The sequence below is a fragment of the Arvicola amphibius genome, chromosome 1, assembly GCF_903992535.2.
Source record: "Arvicola amphibius chromosome 1, mArvAmp1.2, whole genome shotgun sequence".
NCBI lineage: Eukaryota > Metazoa > Chordata > Mammalia > Rodentia > Cricetidae > Arvicola > Arvicola amphibius.
In genome coordinates, this window is record NC_052047.1 from 92,006,315 (window position 1) to 92,027,345 (window position 21,031).

The window sequence follows — 21,031 nt, forward strand, 5'->3', positions numbered from 1 at the left end:
TAGTTCACTCTTAATTTATAGTGTGCCTATCACGATTTATAAAATGAAAGACACTCCTTTGCTAAACTCTATAAGCATTTCTTTTTTAAGACGTCAGAGAAGATCAAACCTTAGAACACTGTAAGTGTGGGAAGATAGCGGAGGGAAACTGATAGCAACCAGCTGACCTGGTCCCTGTTACCACAGCTCAAGAGTTAAGAGGACACAGGTGAAGACTGACATTCAGAGACAGCTCTCTTCTGGGAGGAACACAGTATTCTGAGAGGAAAGAGAACTGTCTAAACACTATTCTCTTCTGTTCTCAAGGATAAAAGCCTTTCAGCTCAAGAACTGCAAAAAAAGATGACGCTCTACAGTTTGCATCAGAAGAAACCAACAGGCACAGGGCTGTGGAACAACGGCGTGACTTTAGGCTCAGAGCTGCCAGCCATGGAGGAGAAACCACACCGCGGCATGACAGCCATTATCATCCTGCCTCCCAGCCTGCACCATTTTACCACACTCCCAACTCCTGACGGGCCGGGAGACAGACTTAAGTATCAGCTCTGTAGAACGACGAGGAAGGGAGCTTCAAAGGAGGTAAAGCGAAAGAGCACGAGAGACCCGCAGCTTGGCCTCCCAGACCATGGCCTGTGCTGACCATCCCCTCCCGCCTGCGTATGTGCTCCTCAACAGTATTACCAATGCACAAAAAGACCAAGGTAACAGTGAGAAAGAAATCACAAATTTAATTCTCTCACTGGAATATACTGAAGGTAGATCTGAGTCACTGCAACAGATCTTGGCTATGAAGTGGTCTTTGTCACAACTTTCCCACAGGGCTTGTCTCATTTATGAGCTCGGGAGCAATGTAGCAGCACGCTGACTCTGCAAAGTGTGCGGCTGACGAAGGGCCCTAGCGCTCGACCTCCCCCCCCCCCCCCCCAAAGAAAAGATCTGGCTGAATGAGCTCTGGCCACCCCTTTCCTTTAGGCAAGAGTTACCTTCATTTCGTCCATCCAGTCCATAATGTAAAGCATTTCCTGGAATATCTTTTGCAGCCCCAGGTTCATCTCAAGACGCTGCCTCCTGGCCCTGAGCAATTCCAGCAAGTATTCCCAGAGCCGGATGACGTTGTCCTTCCTCGCCGTAATGCGCTTGATGTCATGGTAGTTCTCGGCTTCGAGTTCCCTGGCCACGGCCACCACAGCCTGGACTCGCTCTTCATACGCGGCAATGTCTGTCTCAATGGCCTCGTGCTTTTTGGTGGCGGCCTCAACGGCGGGAAGGTCAAATCCAAAGTTGTCCTACGGGGAAACACAATGAGAAGAACTGTGAGTCACCTAGTCAGAACAGAACGGGTGGAACTGGGGAGGGGTGCAGACAGACACGGTATGCAAGCCTACTCTGTCACTGGAGTGATTCTCACTGTCCGAGGAACTGGCTGAGTTCAAATGTCTTCCTAAGAACAAACACATCAGCAACCTCTCACTTTACAGAGGGGCCTGGCTTACGGTCAGCACCCGACTTAAGATACTGACGTGGGTGGGAAGCTGTCAAGCCTAGTGGGGGACAAGCTGCTTTTGTACTTCATGACCAATCTCCCTGCCTTGCAGGGCTGGCTGGTCAAGCGTGGAGGGAAAGGAGCAAGCTTACAGGAACATGAAGGATTCGCACACTCAGTGGCTCTAACAAACTGCCTGAGTTGCTTCCAAGTCGAAGACCAGTTAGACAAACAGACAAGAAAGCATATCAGAAATGTTAAACATCCTCTTTGGGGGAAATAAAAAGCTCCTGGCCAACTTCACGGTACTGGATGTTGGTGAGTACGGTCCTGTGCTTCTAGGCCTCTTGCGGAGGACCAGTGTTTCTTGGCTACTTCAGAAAAACTTGCGTTAGTAATCGGGACAGAACCTGAGACACCAGCCGCTGGTTTTCGCTCAGCCACGTCTCCCTCATAGCTGCCTTGCGATCGAATCTGCGGGCGAGCTGTTCCAGTTTTTCCTGCCGTATGAGCTCATTCCGCAGTGCCAGTTCTCGCTCGTGTTCTGCTTTTTCCAGTCTTTCCCAGGCCTGCAGAAGTAGGGGGAGGAAAAAAAAATATGGTTTCCTGCAATGTTCAAGGAGCCGTCCTTGGCTATAGCAAGAGCTAATTATTTGTTGAAAGGATAAAAGAATTTGAAAGGGAAATTCCTTTTCTACCCTTGAGGAAAAGGTATTTTTCTCTCTCAACATAGCATTATGGGAACACTTCCTTATCAAAGCCAAAAAGATCCTGTGTCATAAGCTTGGAAAACAAAACAGTTATGGGATAAGGAGCAATACAACTATAACTTCCAAATAACTCAGATCTGAAAGAAAGAAGCCGACTTTCCTTAGGGCAAACATACTAGAATAGAAATCTCAATCACCCCATCCATCCACTCGTATTCACGTCACATTTTCAAAATTCACACGCCTCAATTTTTCTTCCAAAATTCCACATAAATTCATTCCTGAAAATGATTTACTTCATGTTTTTTTAAAAAAAAAAAAAAAATCCAAACACTGACTGCTCAAAGGATTCTGTGTGCAAATGAACAGAGTTCTAGATTTTTCTAATCTTCCTTTGGAAATAATATCCACAGTACAAGTCTATGCTCGTAGGCACATCAGACACAGCAGCGGAAACAGCTGGTCTGACAGCTTCTCCGAGGGGGCAAACAGCATCCAAAGCCCACGACCTGCAGAGACGCCAAGAATGTGGAATCAAGTTTCCAGTTCCCCTCCACGTCACGTGAAGACGTCTGAGCTGACCGCCTCTCACGGATGAGGGATTAAACGGAGTATCTGGGTAACAAGGTGACCCCGAGCCAAGGCTGCTGACAAAGTCTTAGCACGGCCAGTAGAGCTCCAGTGGACTAACCTACCACAGCTCTTTGCTGGCCCTTCTGCTATCCCTGGCGTCAACAGTGAGGGATGCTGGGAGTGAGCCTTGCACTGTCCTGCACTCCTAACTAACCAAGCAGAGAGAACCTGAAGCCTGCTGGATGGGATAACCAAAACACGGCCACGTGGGTTAGCTTCACCTTGTTGATATCAGAGATGAGCTTCCCTTCTCGGGGCATGTAGACCTTCTGATTATTAGCTCTCATCTTGCTCTGAATTGTGAAAAGCAGCACCTCCAAGTTCCCCTTCTCTGTGAACCTGAGTGGAGAAAAACAGTCATATTCATTATGGCACCTTGTTCCTCCAAGAATAAATGGAAATTCACTTCCTATTAGAAAAAAGCCTATTTCACATGGCCATAAACTTTTAAATCCAGCTTTCTCTGGTCGGATTTATGTAAAGTTTGTACTAGTGAGATAGCAACAGGTTAGTCAGCTGGTCCTTAAGAACTTTGCAACTGTGGCATCGTTTTGTGGCTGTTTATTGTTTTTATATTTGAGGACATCAAGGGCACAGATTTTTGTTATTGTTCTGAGACAGGGTTTCTCTGTAGCTTTGGGGCCTGTCCTGGCTGTAGACCAGGCTGGCCTCGCACTTATAGAGATCCACCTGCCTCTACCTCCCAAGTGGTGGGATGAGAGGCGAGTACCACCACACCTGGCGAGTACTACAATTTTTAATAACCCAGAACAGTGGTTCTCAACCTGTGGGCTGCAACTCCCCTTTCCCAGGGGTTGCCTTATCAGATATCATGCATATCAAGTACTTACATTATAAGACTAACGAAAACACAGTTATGAAGTAACAATGAGAATAATTTTATGGTTGGGATCACCACAACATGAACTATACTAAAGGGTCACAACAGTAGGAAAGTTGAGAATCACTGCCCCTAGACAATGGATTTACTTCAATAAGAAAGAGAGGTGGATGGAAAAAAAATCAGCAATAATTATTTCAAATATCTAATCTAAATTTTCAGTGGATTTCAGAGACCTCCATCACCAAAGGACTCACGACTGAATTTTCAGAAGAAATAAAAAGGACTTTGGTAATAAACAAGAGATCCAGCTCATAGTCCTAACTTAACAATTATATTAAAATACTAAACTTAAAATTCCATGAGAGGGTTTGGAGAGATGGTTCAGCAGGTAGGAGCACTGGCTGTGCAAGCATAAAGAGCAAGCTCAGGCCTAGCACTTGCATTAAGAGCTGGCATGGCTCTGCCGATGAACTAGCAGGGTGACAGTGACACACAGCAGAAGGATTACTGCTGGCCTAGATTCAGGCTCCTTCAAAGATCCTGTCTTAAGTGTATAAAGCGGAGCGAGAGAGCAGGGCACCTCTCTAAGCGTGCATACAGCTGTGCATTTACAAACACACGTGGTGCAGACATCACCTACACATTTGAAAAAGAAAAAAATCAACTGTTTTAGGTAGCAGAACTTGTTCTCAACAGATATGCAATGATTGTCTTTATCTAACACACTATTAATGCTACCACAGACTTGATTACAGGATATTTTCTCAGGCCCACCCAGGGTTTTACAACATGCACTATATCAATATATACATACACTAACTTTTTTTTTTTTTTTGAGACAAGCTCTTGATAAGTGGTCTGAGTAAACCTGAACACGGGACCCCCATGACAAGAGCTCCCTCCGAGAGCTGAAACTATAGGCGTGTGCCAGCACACCTGGCTTTGATGTGTGACTTTTCTAAAATGTAAAAGTAGAATGTTAAAAAAAATTTGCAGTGCAAGGATTTTGGAGACGGGACTGGGGACTTGTATCAGCCCTTAGGGTCTCACGTATCCTCTGTGAATGGTACAGTCTTCAAGACAGAGCTCAGGGGAGACCTAATGTGGAAGAAGTCTCCACAACTAGGATCAGGCTTAAAAGAGATTGTGGAAGTCAGAACACCAGTGTCCTTTGGCTGCTGCCATCTCTCCTCCCTTAGGAACGACAACAGCTAACTGGCTGCCCTTACTTAGGTGGTTTCTCCACTGTGCGGTAAGTGTTGAACGCCTGAAGCTGCTGCTGGACCCCAACCAGCGAATTAGCAAACTTGCGATTGTTCAGGATGATGATGGTTTGTTCAATCCACTCCAGAAGGTCAGAGGCAAGGGACTCATACTTCTCAATCATCTTCTCTGTCTCAATAGCATTGTCAAGCACCTGTAACAAAGAGTTAGGACCCAGATGTCACGGGTTGAGGAAAACACGCAAACGTTTCCACACGAAACAACGCACGCTGAATGACTAGCTTTCCCATAGTCTGTTCCTCGGCAGAAGCATTTCAACCTCAGTGCAAACAGGCACCCAGACCAGGCCTCTTATCTGTGAGCAGTCAACCTAACCCAACTGAACTGGTTCTGAAGCCACCCAACCTCCAGCCAAGGACTATGATGACTTCTGTAATTCCTAGAAAAGCAGATTGGGTTGGGGTGCAGGGAGAGGAACAGAACAAAATGAACAAACCAAAAAAAGCAGGTGAACTTTGCCCACCTGAGATAAAAAAGGCCCGAGACTGAGGCTTTTTAGATCATGGGGAGTAGGATTTCATGACTATGGTAGAGCCAATTTTGCTAGATTTTCAATAGTTAATTTCCTGTCCAGGGTGAGGAAAGAGGTCCCCCCTCAATTCCCTTTCTAGAGATTACTACTATTGCTCTACTTCTCATAACTCTTTGAAAAAATGAGGATTCTACCTCCTTTCTGCTCCTGGCAGAGGCCACTATTAAGTACTGCTTAAAAGAGGAGGCCACAGAGGAAGATGGCAGCTAACTACTGATGTGCACAAGTTACCACACTCGCGTAAGCTCACCTTCCCAATCCGCTTCCCTTCCACAGCCAAGGCCTTCATCTTGGAGAAGTAGTGGTAGTAGGTCACCACATAGGTGATGATAGACTTCTCATCAGGGTGGTCCACGCTGATGTCTGTAACCAGAAAGGGCTTGGCTGCAGGTGCCACTCACCGAGCAACCTCTGAGGCGGCAGAAGCAAACTGGAACAGCTGTCTAGCATACTAACAGCCCAGAGACTGCTTATTCTTTGAAAAGTCTGCCATCGCACCATTCATTGCAGAATGCAGAAAGAAGCACACCACAGGATCATTTACCACGTGGAGATCCGCGAAATGCCTTCTGCAAAGGGCATGCTTGTGTCCTCGCTCAACCCCTAACACCAACCTGGCTTCTGGTTAGACACCCCATCTCGGCCTATGGCACATCCACCTCTGGACATCTTTGTCTCCTTTTAATAATATCCAGTTAGTAATGTCACAATTCAGGCCTTCCTGTTCAAATAAACAAACCTGAAAAAAATGGCTTCCTCACTGGGCTTCTCTGTTGCCCCACTCACTAAACCCAGGCTGACCTTCCAGAAACATGAACATAAAAGTGCCCTTCAGTGTAAGTGAAGCATGGTCCCTTTAACTCTTTTTGTCTTGCTGTGCTGTTCTTTGCTTTCCCTCTTCCTTCCTTCAAATATTTATGAGGTTTCTTCTAAGTGTCAAGCACTACAGCAAATGTTTCTAATTCCACACAGAATATACCTCTTCACCCTTCTTCCTATGTGCCCCTACTTTCTGACATTCCTGCGTTCCTTACTATCTGGCTCAAAAGGAGCCGCTCAGGGCTTACACGGACATTTCTCATTCCTGTGGTGAAATTAGTCTTCTTCCTGCCTTGGGACTCTGCATGTATGGATACACAATCATAAGCCTTAATCCTAAAGGGCCGAAACATATTGTAGAGATTTTACACCACACCACCTTCCCAGTTCTTACTGGGTTTTCCTGTAAGTGGGTGGTTAACATGTGTTCACTGAGTAAGGAGGCAAAGCGGATGAAGATAACGAGTCTCGGGAAGGATAAGTTACTCAACCTAGGACAGAGTAAAAGTTAAGACACATAGAAGTAAATTTCTTAACAGTTCTGTCGGGTTCTTTTTCAATGCACATTCCACATGTATCCTTATTTCTATTCTTTGAACAGCCCAGTGTTTTAAACAATAGAACTCCAGGGCACAGGGAAAGATACTTCCAGCCCTTCTGTCATTAGCACCAAGGGGACCAGGAGCCAGACTGCAGCTGGTATCCCCATTGGACAGGTCCTGGATCTCATCATTCCTATCAGTGTGTGTGTGTGTGTGTGTGTGTGTGTGTACACTGCATCCAATTTAGTAAACACAAAATGTTGATATACCTGAAAGGAGTTGCAGGCAAAAACTTCCCAACTAGTCTCTGAATACATTTTAATTGCTATCCCTTAGAACACAGGCTAGCTAATGATCAAGATCAGAGCCACAGGAGACATCAGATACTGTCTTAGCTCCAGTCTTGTGATCTGAGAAATAACAGTCTCTTTTATATTGGTTGGTGATCAAAAACATTAGTGAATGAGTTAATAAAAAGTCTGTGTGATAGGAGGGGAAAAGAGGCTCATTGTAAAAAATACAAAGAGCAAGACCTGTGGAAACCTGACAGCAGGAAGGTGTTAATGAAGACCGATTATAGCTCAAGGAATTTCAGCTTTCTGTTTACATCAAGGAGTCACTTAATAGGTTAGTGCAAAGATAATTTTATCTTGGCTTCCTGTAGTAAATCTTATGCACTGGAGAAGAACAAGAAAACAGTTTGGCAGTCTCATGACCTCAAGACGCCCTTGGAGAGTTCAACTTCCTATTCTATATTTATAAGAACTTTAAACTTTCACATACACACATTTTTTGCCTAATATGTGCTTACAGCAGGGAGAATCTGTGAGCCTCTAGCATTAGAAACTAAATAATCCCATTATATTTTAAATATTTCTCATAATTAGAAAAAGGTTTTCTGAAGTCTCACATTGTACTGGGACCTAGAAATGAGGATTTTATAGGCTTCCCTAGAGAGATCAGCTTGGTCATCTAAAGACAGGCTTTGACTACTGCAGGGACCCAGACACGAGCCATCAGTTCCACACAAATGTGATATATAGTCAGACATAAGAAAAACTCTGCTACTAAGGAGTCGAGATGACAATGGGAAAACCCACAGAAAGAGCTGACCTGAGCCAGTGGGAGCTCACGGACTCTGAACTGACAGCTGGGGAACATGCATAGGACCGAACTAGGTCCTCTGAATATGGGTAACAGTTCTGTGGCTTGGGCTGTCTGTGAGGCTACTGGCAGTGGGACCAGGATAAGTCCCTGGACATGAACTGGTTCTTTGGAGACCATTCCCTATGGAGGGATACCTTGCTCAGCCTTGATACAAGGGGGAGAGGTTTGATCCTGCCTCAACTTGATATGCCAGACTTTGTTGACTCCCTATGGGAGGCCTCACCCTTTCTGAGGAAAGGATGTGGGGAGTTGTGGGGGGAGAAGGTGAGAGAGGAGTGGGAAGAGGGGAGGAAGGGGTAACTGTGGTAGGTATGTAAAATGGAAAAAAAACTTTTAAATAAAAAAATATTTAGGAAAAAAACAACTGTGCTACTGTCTCATCCACATACACACTCCCTTCCTTATTTAACTCCAGCATCCTAAGAGTGCCCTTGTTCCCAATCTATCTCCATCTACCCTCAGTACACAACCCCATGAAGACCAATCAACAAGCACTTCCTGAGTACCTATGCTAGGCTGTCTCTGCGAACACGGGTGCCAAGACCCTCCAAAGATTCCCCACTGCCCACCAGATAGTCAAAGGTTGGATATTTAGCCTGCAGAGTAAAGGCCATGAGTGTTCTTTACACCATTCCCATACAATCCCTCAATCATCAAACTTGCCTTCCTTTCTGGGTCTTCACCTTTGCCCATGCCCTCTCTCTCGGATCCATCTTTCAAACCCTGTTAGATGTAACCCATCCTACGAACCCTCAAGTAACTACTGGAATTACTTCAAGACATGCTGCAGACATAGAGCGCCCCAACACAAGATGACTTTATTTAACCTTCTACATCATGGGTCCTTACCTTCAGGGTCTAACAGCTTAGTGAGGCCAAGGTGCTGCTCTGCCAGGTTAAATGCATTTTGCAGGTTGTAGTGTGCATTGGATTTCTTCAGTTTATCAAAATCTATCAGGTCAGGCCTATACAGAATGACAGTGGGACACCAAAAAATTATGCTTCGGAAATAATTCAAGTGTCTAATGACAATTGTACCAGAAATGTTAAAGTCAACACTTAGTGGAGTAAAATTATAGTATTATATAATCACCCAGGAGTGAGTGATACCTGGTTTTTGAATAATCACCTTTAAAGTTTATCAGGCAGATGAAGGATGATGAAGTGGACCCACACATTCTTTCCTTATGAATGCAGGGATTTCCACTCTGGCACAGTATCTAAGTCACACATCCAGATCTGCCATAGAAAAGCACGGCAACACTTCTATGCTTTTGTCTTTACCATGGTCTCTTCAGACTTACCGGTGTTTGTGTATCAGTGCATTGAAGGCCATGCCATCCCTCCAGCTCGTGGTGAAGTTGTGAATGTTGACATTTGGGTACCTGCCAAAGACGGAGCACAAGACAAAGCAACAGAATTACCAAATACAGGTTTAGGCTTTTGCTAAATGCAAAAAAAAAAAAAAAAAAACCTCTGAGTTCACTGTAAACTCAAGGTCATATATCAGCAAGAACAATTTAAGTCTAAGCATATGTGCCCTTAAAATCAGTTTGCTATGAAATAAAAATAAGACAGCTGTGTATCTTTACATCTGTTTGTTAATTCAGTTCCATGAAAGATGTGAACTGTGCTCTAAACCTAAAACATTAGTCTTACTCAAGTGACCATTATCTTGAGGTGTCCATAGCCTTCTGCTTCCCATGGCTTTCTAGTCCACTTGCCAGGGCTTCAGGACCCATTTCTCTGGGATCTGAATTCATATACCACTGGGACAAAGCTGGCTACGACTGCCTGGTCATGTGATAGTCAGCTCTCTTGAATTGGTGTTTTCTGAAAAAAGAGCTTCCCTAGAAAACCTTTCTGTTTGAAGCTGGCCTCTAATGAATAGGCTGCTTTACATTATATTAATCACTCGTAGTTTTGTATCTGTGGTTGCACAAAAGTTCATCCTTGCTTTCATCTGCTTATTAGTTATAACAACGGATCTCTACCTGTTGGGGGTCACATGTCAGACATTCCGCATACCAGATATTTACATTATAATCTACCACAGTAGCAAAATTGCAGTTATGAAGGAGCAACGAAAATAATTCTATGGCTGGAGGTCACGGCAACATGAGGAACTGTAGTAAGGGGTCACGAAGTAGGAAGGTGAGAACCTGGGCTAAATATAAGCATTTTATAGTTCCCATGCTCAACAGTCATTGCTCACACCTACGGGTAATGGAGAGGTTTTCCTTTTTGAAACTTTTTACATTCATCTAGATTGGGTTGTTTCTTTTTGGGGGAGGAGGGATGGGGGATACTTGTGGGAATGAGTTCTCTCATCCCACCATGTGGGTCCCTTAGGATCTAACAACTCAGGTCATCAAGCTTGATAGCAAGTACCTTTATGCTAAGTGCCTTTATCCTGTTGATCCATCCCACCAGCCCCATAGTAGGGCAGTTTTGAGAATAACCCACTAATTAATCTGATAAAGAACTGGTTCTCATTAAGAACCAAGAACTCTAAAATAATTTTATCAACACTTTATAGGATTTTTTATGTGTATGTGTGTGTTTGTGTGTGTGTGTGTGAGTTTCTATGCACCATGGGCATGAAGGGGCCCACAGAAGCCCGAAGGAGCTGGAGTTCCAGCAGTTTTGAGCCATCTGCTGTGCGTGCTGGAAACAGAGCCTAGGTCTTCTGGTAAAGCAATGAGTGCTTTTACCTGCTGAGGCATTTTTCTAGACCCACACTACATGTTTAATATTAGTCAAAATTCACAAAACGTCAACAAGCAACAAAAAGCTGCAGTGCTATGAAAGCACCTCCAGACTGGGTGTAAGGAAAGCAGGGCAGGCTTACACGCTAACTGCTTCTAACTAAAAGTGAAAAAGTATATGGGAGTGCTTCTTAGAAATGCTCCCAGAACTTTATAATTTAAGATACAATGATCTCTGAAAGCAACTGATTAAGGAAATGGCAGGCTCCAAATATAAACCAGAACTCCTTCACCCTGACAGCCAGCTGCAATGTCAACATACCCACTGTTTACGTGTTCACACGGCTTCTCAATGGAAGCCATGAAGGAGATACTTGTCAGCACCTTTGAGTGATGCCCACAGGGAAACCTGATCCCAGGCGATGCCCAGCGCCCTGGGCGGTCACACTCACCCAGCTGTCTTCATCTGGCACCACAGCAGCAGCGCATCCTTGGCAGACTTTTTCTCCTTGTTATCCTCAGTCTCCACACTGATGTCCTGGATCTAAAGAGAGATTGCACAAATGCCCAGTCATTATCCCGACGGCCACCGAGATCAAAGTCTTATCCCGCAGACTATTTGCTTTAAATGTCAGTAAACTGTCAGGGTCACCCTAAACTCCTCTAGAACTAGGTTTCCTAGTCTCTACACGAAGCCAGAGGGATGACTAGTTGGTCACCTGAAGCCTCCCTAGCACCTATTAAGATGATATATGCCCCTATTTGCCCCTAGGGACTCATCTTTCTAACTGCAAGCTAGCTTGGTGGCTTCTCATAGAAAGCAGGAAAATATTTTGCTGAGGCACTATATGTATATTCCTGAAAACTGCCCTAAACTCTAAGACAGAACCTGCTTACATGCTATGCTTCCACACGCTCTAGGTCACAAACAAGCTCAACATCAGACATGAAGCCTGGTCTAACGGCATCAAGATCAATCTGAACTAGGTTTACCGTGTCTGCTCAGAGTTTTAGTTTTTGGATTAAGAGGTACCTATCAGTTATATGATTTTAGATAAATGCTCCAACTATCTTCTGTGTTCCCCCGACACAACTGAATTTGGGATAAGCGGTGGGAATATAAGTAACGATTCAATAAAATAAAGCTAGTGAAAGAAACTGCACAATGCCCGCTACCAACACTGCCGGCCATGCACTAGTGCCAGCAGCCCGGCTTCTCCACTCAAGAGGAGAAAGCATGTTTAGCAGGCTGAAGTACAGAAAGCGCACACTGACAGTGTTCAATCACCCCAGTTCACTCTGAGAATTTTGAAAATGGCTATGTATGACAGCTCCCTGACATGGGCACTCACCCACTGTCATGGGGGCCACAATCAAACTGCCCTTCCATGTTCCCAACACCACAGGCCACAGCAACAGATGGCATCTTCAACAGTAATTCGCTTACCCTACTTAATTAGGATCGCTGGAACTGGGCCCTGGGAATCTGAATTATTGAGATGCTTTCTCATCGGTGGCAGTGTAGGCAGATGACAAGTCCCCTCTGTACCTTTCCCTCCCACACAGAGACACCCAGAACTCTGTGAAACCGAAGCCTAATCTCAGAATGGCAACGGAGAAGGAAAAAGCATTGATCACAGGATGGTCTCAGAGTTTGAACAGGAAAACTAAGACAGATAAAATTTGATTTTTGATTTTTCTCTCCTTCCCCTTTGTGTGATATTTTTCCTTACTCAGAAGCATCAATAGGTCTTTATCAAAGGGTGAAAACAGGAAAGACATGGTCCTGCAGGACACAGGACTGCTAGAGGATGTTTATAGAGTAACCTGACACCAGGGTAAGAAGGTTTAAGAGCCTGAACACAAAACACGTGCTGGAGACTGAGCCAGGCCAAAACAGAGGCTTCTCCCTAACACTGCTCGCCTGTGCTCACCCAAGGGCAGGGAGTGGCATGAAATGACCTTGAGAGTGCCTACTCCCAGAGCCTCCACTTGGAGGTGCACCACACTAATCATCACCCAGGAAGTAACGGGTTGGGGTGCGCCCTCGGAACCCCATGTCACTGAGGCTTGTCTGATAGGAGAGTCAAGATTGTCAGGAGCAGTGAAATGCAGAACATGGCAGCTGACAATCCTCCCGGGTGGCAGCAGGCCAGTCTCTCTAGGGGGCCCTGTTCATAGGAAGCTCGTGTGTGGAAAGCCGGCAGCCTCCTGAGCAAAGCTCCTTACCTGGAAGCGCAGGATGATGGTCCAGATGAGGCCGAGGGTCAGCCGGTGGTTCCCATCCACAATGTCATGGGAACCCATGTTCTCAAGATGGACTCTCTGCTCCTTCAGGAACTGAAGAGCCTTGTCTACATTCTCCAGACAGTGGATGCGCATCCGTCCCTTAGTGGGTTTAGGCTAGAACCAGAACAGAGGTGGAGAAAGTTCATCCAGCGGGCAGAGACGACTCCTGAAGATTACCCCGAATCACAGATGCTTAGCACCCAAAAGCAAACTGAAATTTGTATGCACTCATTTGGTCCAATTTCACAGAGTCTCGGCTACTGCTGCCATTCACAAAAACATTAGTGAGCATCATTTCAGCGTATTACATGTAACAAAAGGTTGCTGCCACTGGCCTGGGCCATTTCCTAAGTCTGGCTTTAAGATGAAAATGGGACATATCCTCAGATCAGAATTTTGGAGAGCTAGTTTTATGAGGACAGAGACGGGAATAAGTAAAAAGGTATGGAAAAGAAAGAAGGAGAGAGGGGAAGGGCAGAGGGACAGGGACCAGGAATCTAAATACCTTAAATGTCTGTTCATTTTACAACTATATCAAAATGGAAAAGAAGTCATTGAAAGGGAAACATTTTAAACATTTCTGCCATATTTACTATAAACATCTACTATATCTTATTTATACAAACACACACACACACACACACACACACACACACACACACACACACACACACATTATTTGGGGAGCTGGAGAGATGACTTAGCCATTAAGAGCACTGGCTGCTCTTATAGAGAACCCAGGTTTGATTCCCAGCATCCAAATCCAGTCACAATGACTCACTCCAGTTCCAGGGGATCTGATATCCATTTCTAGACTCTGCAGGCACTGTAAAAATGTGGTGTACAGACAATGTATGGAGGAGAAACATCCATACACATAAAATAAAAATACATAAGCAGAATTTAAAATAAAAAATTTAAGTTACAGGGACATTTACTTTTATCATCTCATTGCACTACCCTTCATGCTTTCCAAACATTCCTTTATTTCATAACTGATGCTCACCCCTCTTTTACAACAAAATACACAGAAAGGCATGGCAAAGTTAAATACTATGGTAGGACAACACAGGAGAGAGAGAGAATCCATACTAAGCTTATAAGGCCTGGTGGCACATGATTAAACTCCCAGCTACTCTGAAATTGAGGCCAAAAGATCCCAAGTTCAAGGCCAGCACACACAACTTATTGAGACCTTGTCTCAAAGTGACGGTAACAGAACCAGTTGAGAACACAGCTCAGCGGTGCAGCACATGCTGAACACGCAAGGCCTCAGGCCTCAGGTCCGACAGCCACCACAGCAAATACCCCTTGCCCTCCTAAAAGTCCCGGATGCCAATTCTCTTGTGCTCTACGTATTTCAGAGAGGCTTTCAAGTGTTTAAGGTGTGATATCATACTCTGACAAATAAATTATTCTCAAGAGGTAACAATGGTTTCGTCTAATTACATGGATTCCAATATGAGAAATGTCTTAGCTGCCATTTCTAGAGCCTACTATATCTACTACTCTGTGTGGTGGTCTACGGCTAATCACATTCAATTCTCACAACAGCCAAGACTGAGAGCAACTACTATTCTTATCCTTTTATTGCCAAGAAAGTAGTCTCCTCAGCTAACTGGTATGTAATCAGCCAGGCCCCCAAGCTCATTATCTCTATGTTATACAAGAACACAGACTACAAACAAGACGCATATACATCTCCATGTGAATGAAAAGACGCAGTTCTCATCTGGAAAATAGTCTAAGAACTATTTATATATTATTATGTAAGGAGTAGGAAAGTGATGACAAAAGCTGAACACAAAGGAACAGGGTAGGGTGCAGCTCTCTGAAGCTGCCCCTCGGGAGTGGCTGGCTCGCCAAGGACAGGAGCACACCACCTCGCCTTCATTGATTATCAGGTTTCCAGGGAGGCATGGGGCCATTCCCATGGCAACACACACATTCCTGTCCTGTATGATCACTGAAGGGACATCTCACCTAACTATCAGGAGAAGTAGGGGGGAACATCAGGTCCACGGGGCTCAGACATAAGGAGCCTCTTGGAGGCCAGCAGGCAGACAATTCCTCTAAGGAAATGCAAGTTTTCACTGACCCTCCCTAAATCAATTTCACACTGTCCCTTCATAGCTCCCATTCTGTTTCTTCATTTATTTATAACGTTTGAAGGTGTTTTCCTGGTCCTCCTCCCATGACACTCCTCCTTGTCCCAAATCTTACCAACGATTATTACCCCTACTCCAGACCCATCTTCCATTGGACTCCAAAGGAGAAAGAATCAGTGTCGCCATGGGCTAATTCTCCTCCTCCACATGGACTCAAGGCCTTTTGTGAGCAGAGAACGGGGTGGGTATTCAACTCCCAGGCCCCTAACTCTGCCAATTGCCCATGCAGCTTACTTAATTTTTCTCTGTGGAGACTGAGCGCAGGACCTTAAACATGGTAGACAAGTGCTCTTTGTAGTACACGGGGATTTACAGACCACAGAATACATACAATGGCAGGGTTTACTGCCAAGCGTGTAGAGGTGGAAAGAACAAATACTTTCTGGAGCTAGTCTGATTTCATTTTAAGCGGAAGGTCCCTGGCAGGGTGTTCAGGGAGGGAAAGAGGCTCAAGCCATCTACCCCACCTCAGTAATCCCCTCCTCTCCTCTTTCTCCATGGAGACCCAAATGAACCTTGAAGCTACTTAGGGAGCAGAACGGAGATGCTGGACAGATCCAGCCCTAAGAAATACCTTAGTCTGCATCACCACACACACACCTGCTAGGACTGGATGGTCTCGGTTATTTTGAGTTATAATGTCTTCAAAGACATTTACCTCTGTGGTCACCGAAGTTACTTCCAGCTACCGAACATAAGCTAGGTACTTCAGAGTGAAGGGCTTATTGTCAAGCAAGGTGAACTTTAAGTGCCTGATGATCTGGTTAAGGGAAGAAGAAGCCAGAATAGATACTAAGTGACCTCAGGAAAACTGCGCAGCCAACACATGCATTAATCATAGATACGCCCCGCCTCCCACGGAGCAGAGCGAGACAGTGCACACCTGTGGCTGTGGCTGGAGGGAGGAGTATCTGAGGCCAACCTGAGCTGTAGTTGTGTGAGACCCCGTCTCCACAGAGAAGAACACATCTACTGACTATACACATATAAAGCCAAACTCTGTCTTCATCAAATTCTTCCCTACCTCTCAAACACTGAGCTGACTCAGAAGAAAACAAGGGACCTACCCCATTAGCCTGCAAGAATGCATAGCAATAGCTTATAAACTCTCAAAAGCTACACATTCTCCAGGGCTAGACAGATAGTTTAGGGGTTAAGAGCACTGCCTGGCCTTCTAGGAGCCATATTTGATTCTCAACACCCACGCTGAAGCTCACAAACATCTGTAACTCCAGTTCTGACACTGTCTTCTGGCCTCCACAGGCACCACAGAGGCATGACACACAGATTTACATGCCATACATGTAACACCCATACACGTAAATAAAGTGTGTTTGTGTGTGTTTGGCTTTTTGAGAAAGGGTTTTTCCGTATAGGTTTGAAGGCTGTCCTGGCACTTGCTCTGTAGATCAGGCTGGCTGTGAACTCACAGAGATCCACCTGCCTCTGCCTCCTGAGTGCTGGGATTAAAGGCATGAGTGACCACTGCCCAGCCATAAATGTATATTTTTAAGAAATTTGAAACAAACGGGACATTAGCCCAAGTACAGAGTCAGACCCCCTAAGACCTTCATACTCAGTGTGTGCTTTAGAGAATGCTTTCTTCCCAGCTAAATCTGACTTCATGTCCTCTGGCTTGATGTGGGATTCTCCTCTGTATGTTGTGAATACCATTGGTTAATAAAGAAACTGTCTCGGCCTGTGATAGGGCAAAAGAGTAGACCTAGATGGGGAAAACTAAACTGAATGCTGGGAGAAGGAAGGCGGAGTTTAGAGACATCATGTAGCCGCCACAGGGAACAGACATGCTTGGAACCTTGCAGGTAAGCCACAGTCACGTGGCAATACACAGATTAATAGAAATGGGTTAAATCACGATGTAAGAGTTAGCCAATAAGAAATTAGAGCTAATAGGCCAAGCAGTGATTTAATGAATACAGTTTCTGTGTGGTTATTTTGGGAGGCTGGGTAGCCAGGAAATGAACAAGCAGCATCCTACAACACTGGCTAGTTAATCTGAACCAGTCCTCCTGGGTATAGCTGAGCCTCAATTTCCTACTAAGGTTCTGGGACACTTCATCTAAAGGGCTCCTTTCCTTCTCTTCCTAATTCCAGGGTTCTGCCACCATTCTTTTGATTCTTTAGTATACGGTTCCTCTCACTAGTATTTGACTTCCCACATTTACACAAGTAGGTCCCAAATTAGTGGGAGTATGAGTTCTTCCACGGCAGACTGTTCAGATCAAAGTAAAATCTCCCATTTACAAACAATACCTAGAAAAAGAGCCCAGCTCTGTGATTGGCCCACCAAACATGGCAGCATTACCATTTAGCAGAGGCCTTGGAAGAGAAGAAAGGAAAAACAACCCAAAAGTTCATTCTAAACAGCTCAAAGAGGGATTTAAGGTGTTACAAATCTCATGTCATGGTAAATCTTACCTTCTCCACTTACTTAGCTCAAGCTATTCTGGAATTAATGGTTGTAAAGCCAACAGAACAAACCAAACCAAACACGGAAACTTTTTTTGGTTGGTTCTTCTTCTGAGAGACTAATTAATGGAGTCAGACAACAAAGGCAAAATCAGTAAACAAAGCTTAATGATGCCTGTGATTGAAAGCAGTGGCACTGGAGAAGCTCAGCTCCCTGGAGGAGCCCTTGCGCTCAGTCAGAGGGGAGCTATGCCTGGCTATCTTCCCTACAATTCTCCTTTTCAAAGAGGCCTGGGAGGGCTGAAATCACAGGCAGGCTCTGAACCTCGGCATAACCTCACCATTTAAGGGCAAGCACTGTGCTAATTATAAGGGGGCAGAGCTACACATTCATCTCAATCTCACCTTGCCCTGAGATCAAGTCCAATGACCAGAGTGGCAGGCATAGGTTCAGTGCACACTCTGTCCTGCAAAGATGATGCTAGGGTAAACGGCAGTCTATATTTTAACAATTTTGAAACAAGACCTCCATGAAAAGTTATAGTCTGCTGTGATTTCAGAATAAGATACCAGAAAGGGATAGTTTTATTTCTATTTTTTTTTTTTTAACTAGCCAATTCCCAATCAGCAACAGCAACAGTCTTACTGCTCCATGGCCAGACATGCCTGAGATGGGAGAGACGATGGGGAGAGCGTTTGGATATCTACCTTGTCGGCCAAGCCTCTCCCCAAGAAGATCAGAATCAAGCAAGGTGGATGACTGAAATTTCTAAAATGTATCTAGTTCATTTTATTAGGCTAAATCCAGATACTGTTCTGGATCATTAACTAACACTTTTTTTCAGGTTCACTCGGTAAAAACACATGCATACAGAAAACTCCCCTCTGTAAAAGAATCCAAAACTTCATTAATAAAGTAAGTTTGTATATTCTAGTCACCTAAACAATTAACTACTATCCCTTGCTGGGCTGGTGGTAGGGATAAAGACTAAAGACTTAGTAACTGAGAAGGGCTGCAGACCGGGTACAAAGGCCTGTTGCCCCAGGTTTTAGACTGAAGGTGCAGGAAACTAGCATAGATTGAACTAGCTGACCGCACAGTGAGCACAGGGGACTCACACCAGAAGAGCTAACCATTTAATGAGCTTTGGAATCTGAATAAGCAGGAATCAATCCTTTGGGGGCACAGTGAATTCTAACAGCCTCAGGAGCCAAGGACAGAATGTGGTTTTGGTCTCTTCCAGAAAGTTCCATACACCAACTAGAAACCATGACCAAATAAATAGGAGCTTCTTTACCTCACTATATATGGCCTTCTTACTTTTGGAAGGTGAACAATTCTATAATCAAAGATGGCTGTTAGGAAACAAAATCTCGCATTGATTACGTGGGTGGTTGGAGGTGGTGGGCATCTTTCATTCTTTATCCCTATTCTCCTAGGTTTCTGAGTCACTGAAAAAAGGTAGAGGTGTGTGTGTGTGTGTGTGTGTGTATGCACGCGCGCGCGCACACACATGTACGCGTGTGTGTTACTAACAGAGATGGATATAATGGTACAGACTGTAATCTCTGCTCTTGGGAACTTGAGGCAAGAAGACTGCTATGACCTCAAAGTCAGACAGGGCTATAATAGAAGACCTCATCTCACCAAAAATTAAAGAAAAAAAAAAAGGCAAAAATTTACTGCTGACAGCAAATGGCAAAGTAGGATTTATTCACCTACAAAAATTATGCTTTGCTAGTTGCTGCTTTGTTTTCTCTGCTTAGATAAAGGTCAGTGGGACCCCGTCTTGTATTACACAGATGTGGCCATCACAGTCATTTTCTTGAGCTGTGGGTATACAGAGGCAAAAATTTTATTTCACACAGCATCAAAGACTCGATTGTGATAGAATAAAATTAAATGTTCAAACCAATCCTTATCTGTGTTACCTTTTATTTTTGCCAAAGCTACCATCAAAACAATATATATATATATATATATATATATATATATATATATATATGTATATTATTTGTATTTTAATAAATAAATCTTGCCTGAAGTCCAGGGGCAAAGCTAAGCCTCTAGAGGTCAGGCAGTGGTGGCTTACATCTTTCATCCTAGGATTTGGGAGACAGAAGCAGATGGATCTCTGTGAGTTCAAGGCCACCCTGAGCGACACAAGATCAATGCAGAAACACAACCAGGTGGTGGCAGCCTGCACCTTTAATCCCAGTATTAGGGAGTCATACACTCTTAATCCCAGCACTAGAAGGAACATAAAACGGGAGGAGAGAGAGGCTTAGTCTGCTTAGTCTGTGGTCACTCAGCCTTGGTAGCGGTAAGACTTCTCTGGTGGTTTAGCTGCTTTGCTTTTCTGACGTTCAGGTTGAACCCCAATATCTGACTCTGGGTTTTATTATTCATGCTACAAAAAATAAACAAATTTACAAGGTTAAAATAAAAGTCTGACAGATAGGAAAAAGAAAAGTCTGGTTATAAATTTTATAATTCTGTAAGATACATATCATAGTAATTCTCACCTAGGCTATAAAACAAGTCTCACCGCAAGAAACCAATAAATGACTGTTGTGTTTGCCTCCCAACACTGGACCACTGCCCTACAAAAATACCACCTTCTTGAAGCCTCTCAACAGGGGCTTATTATCTAGTTTGACCTATAAATTCTCAAAGAAAAATGAGACAGCAACACCTGCCCACCAGGGAATGAAGAGCATGGAGAGACACAACAAAGATGAGAAGAGGCTTGACCACCTCCTGAAAGCAAGACTCTGTTCTAGACCAGAGAGACAGAGAAAGAAAGTACCATCTTCATTTTTGTTAAGGTTTAGCGATGTAATTCTGTTCACGGACTCCTAAAAGGAAACTATAAACCCTAGTCTCTCACCAGCAGTTAGAGGTGTGGATTGATCTGCAAAAGATCCACTGTGGCTGTCGAGTTACAGGATGGAGACCAAGTTAAATACAAGGCTTTTCTGGCAGCCATACCAATCCCTGGCATCACATTTTCCTGGTGATGTCAGTATGGATGTGGGGCTCCATCCCTGGGCATCGGCTTGGCTCAGATACGCCACCTCCTATGGAACTATGCATGCTCTGGTGGAAAACAGCACACGCTGTCAAGCCAAGGCGGGACAAAACCTGCTGGGCCGGTCACAGCGATGGCTTAAGCTTCTCTGCCTTTTTTGTGACACACAAAAGTCACATCCCTGGAGACACAGCTTTCACTGCAGACTAACAATCTCCCTGCCCAGAAGAGAAGGGGGAATTTATCCAATGACACAATTATCAGCATGTACCATCACCCCCCAAACAAAAGGAAAACTGCCAGAGGCCACTGGAATTCAATACTTGCCACCTTGAGATGGCAGCTCAGATTTTCCAAAGAATCATCAGTTAAGACATAAATTCAGAACTC

General features: G+C 44.5%; 1 protein-coding gene across 1 annotated transcript in view; it reads right to left on the reverse strand.

The window, feature by feature from the left end:
• Sptbn1 (spectrin beta, non-erythrocytic 1) overlaps nucleotides 1–21,031 on the reverse strand; it is a 127,377-nt gene that overhangs the window by 42,887 nt on the left and 63,459 nt on the right. Inside the window, 9 exon segments of the mRNA XM_038319572.2 lie at nucleotides 984–1,286; nucleotides 1,894–2,052; nucleotides 3,048–3,165; nucleotides 4,900–5,087; nucleotides 5,737–5,849; nucleotides 8,864–8,979; nucleotides 9,319–9,399; nucleotides 11,175–11,266; nucleotides 12,952–13,125. Of these exon segments, the coding sequence (XP_038175500.1) occupies nucleotides 984–1,286; nucleotides 1,894–2,052; nucleotides 3,048–3,165; nucleotides 4,900–5,087; nucleotides 5,737–5,849; nucleotides 8,864–8,979; nucleotides 9,319–9,399; nucleotides 11,175–11,266; nucleotides 12,952–13,125 (1,344 nt within the window).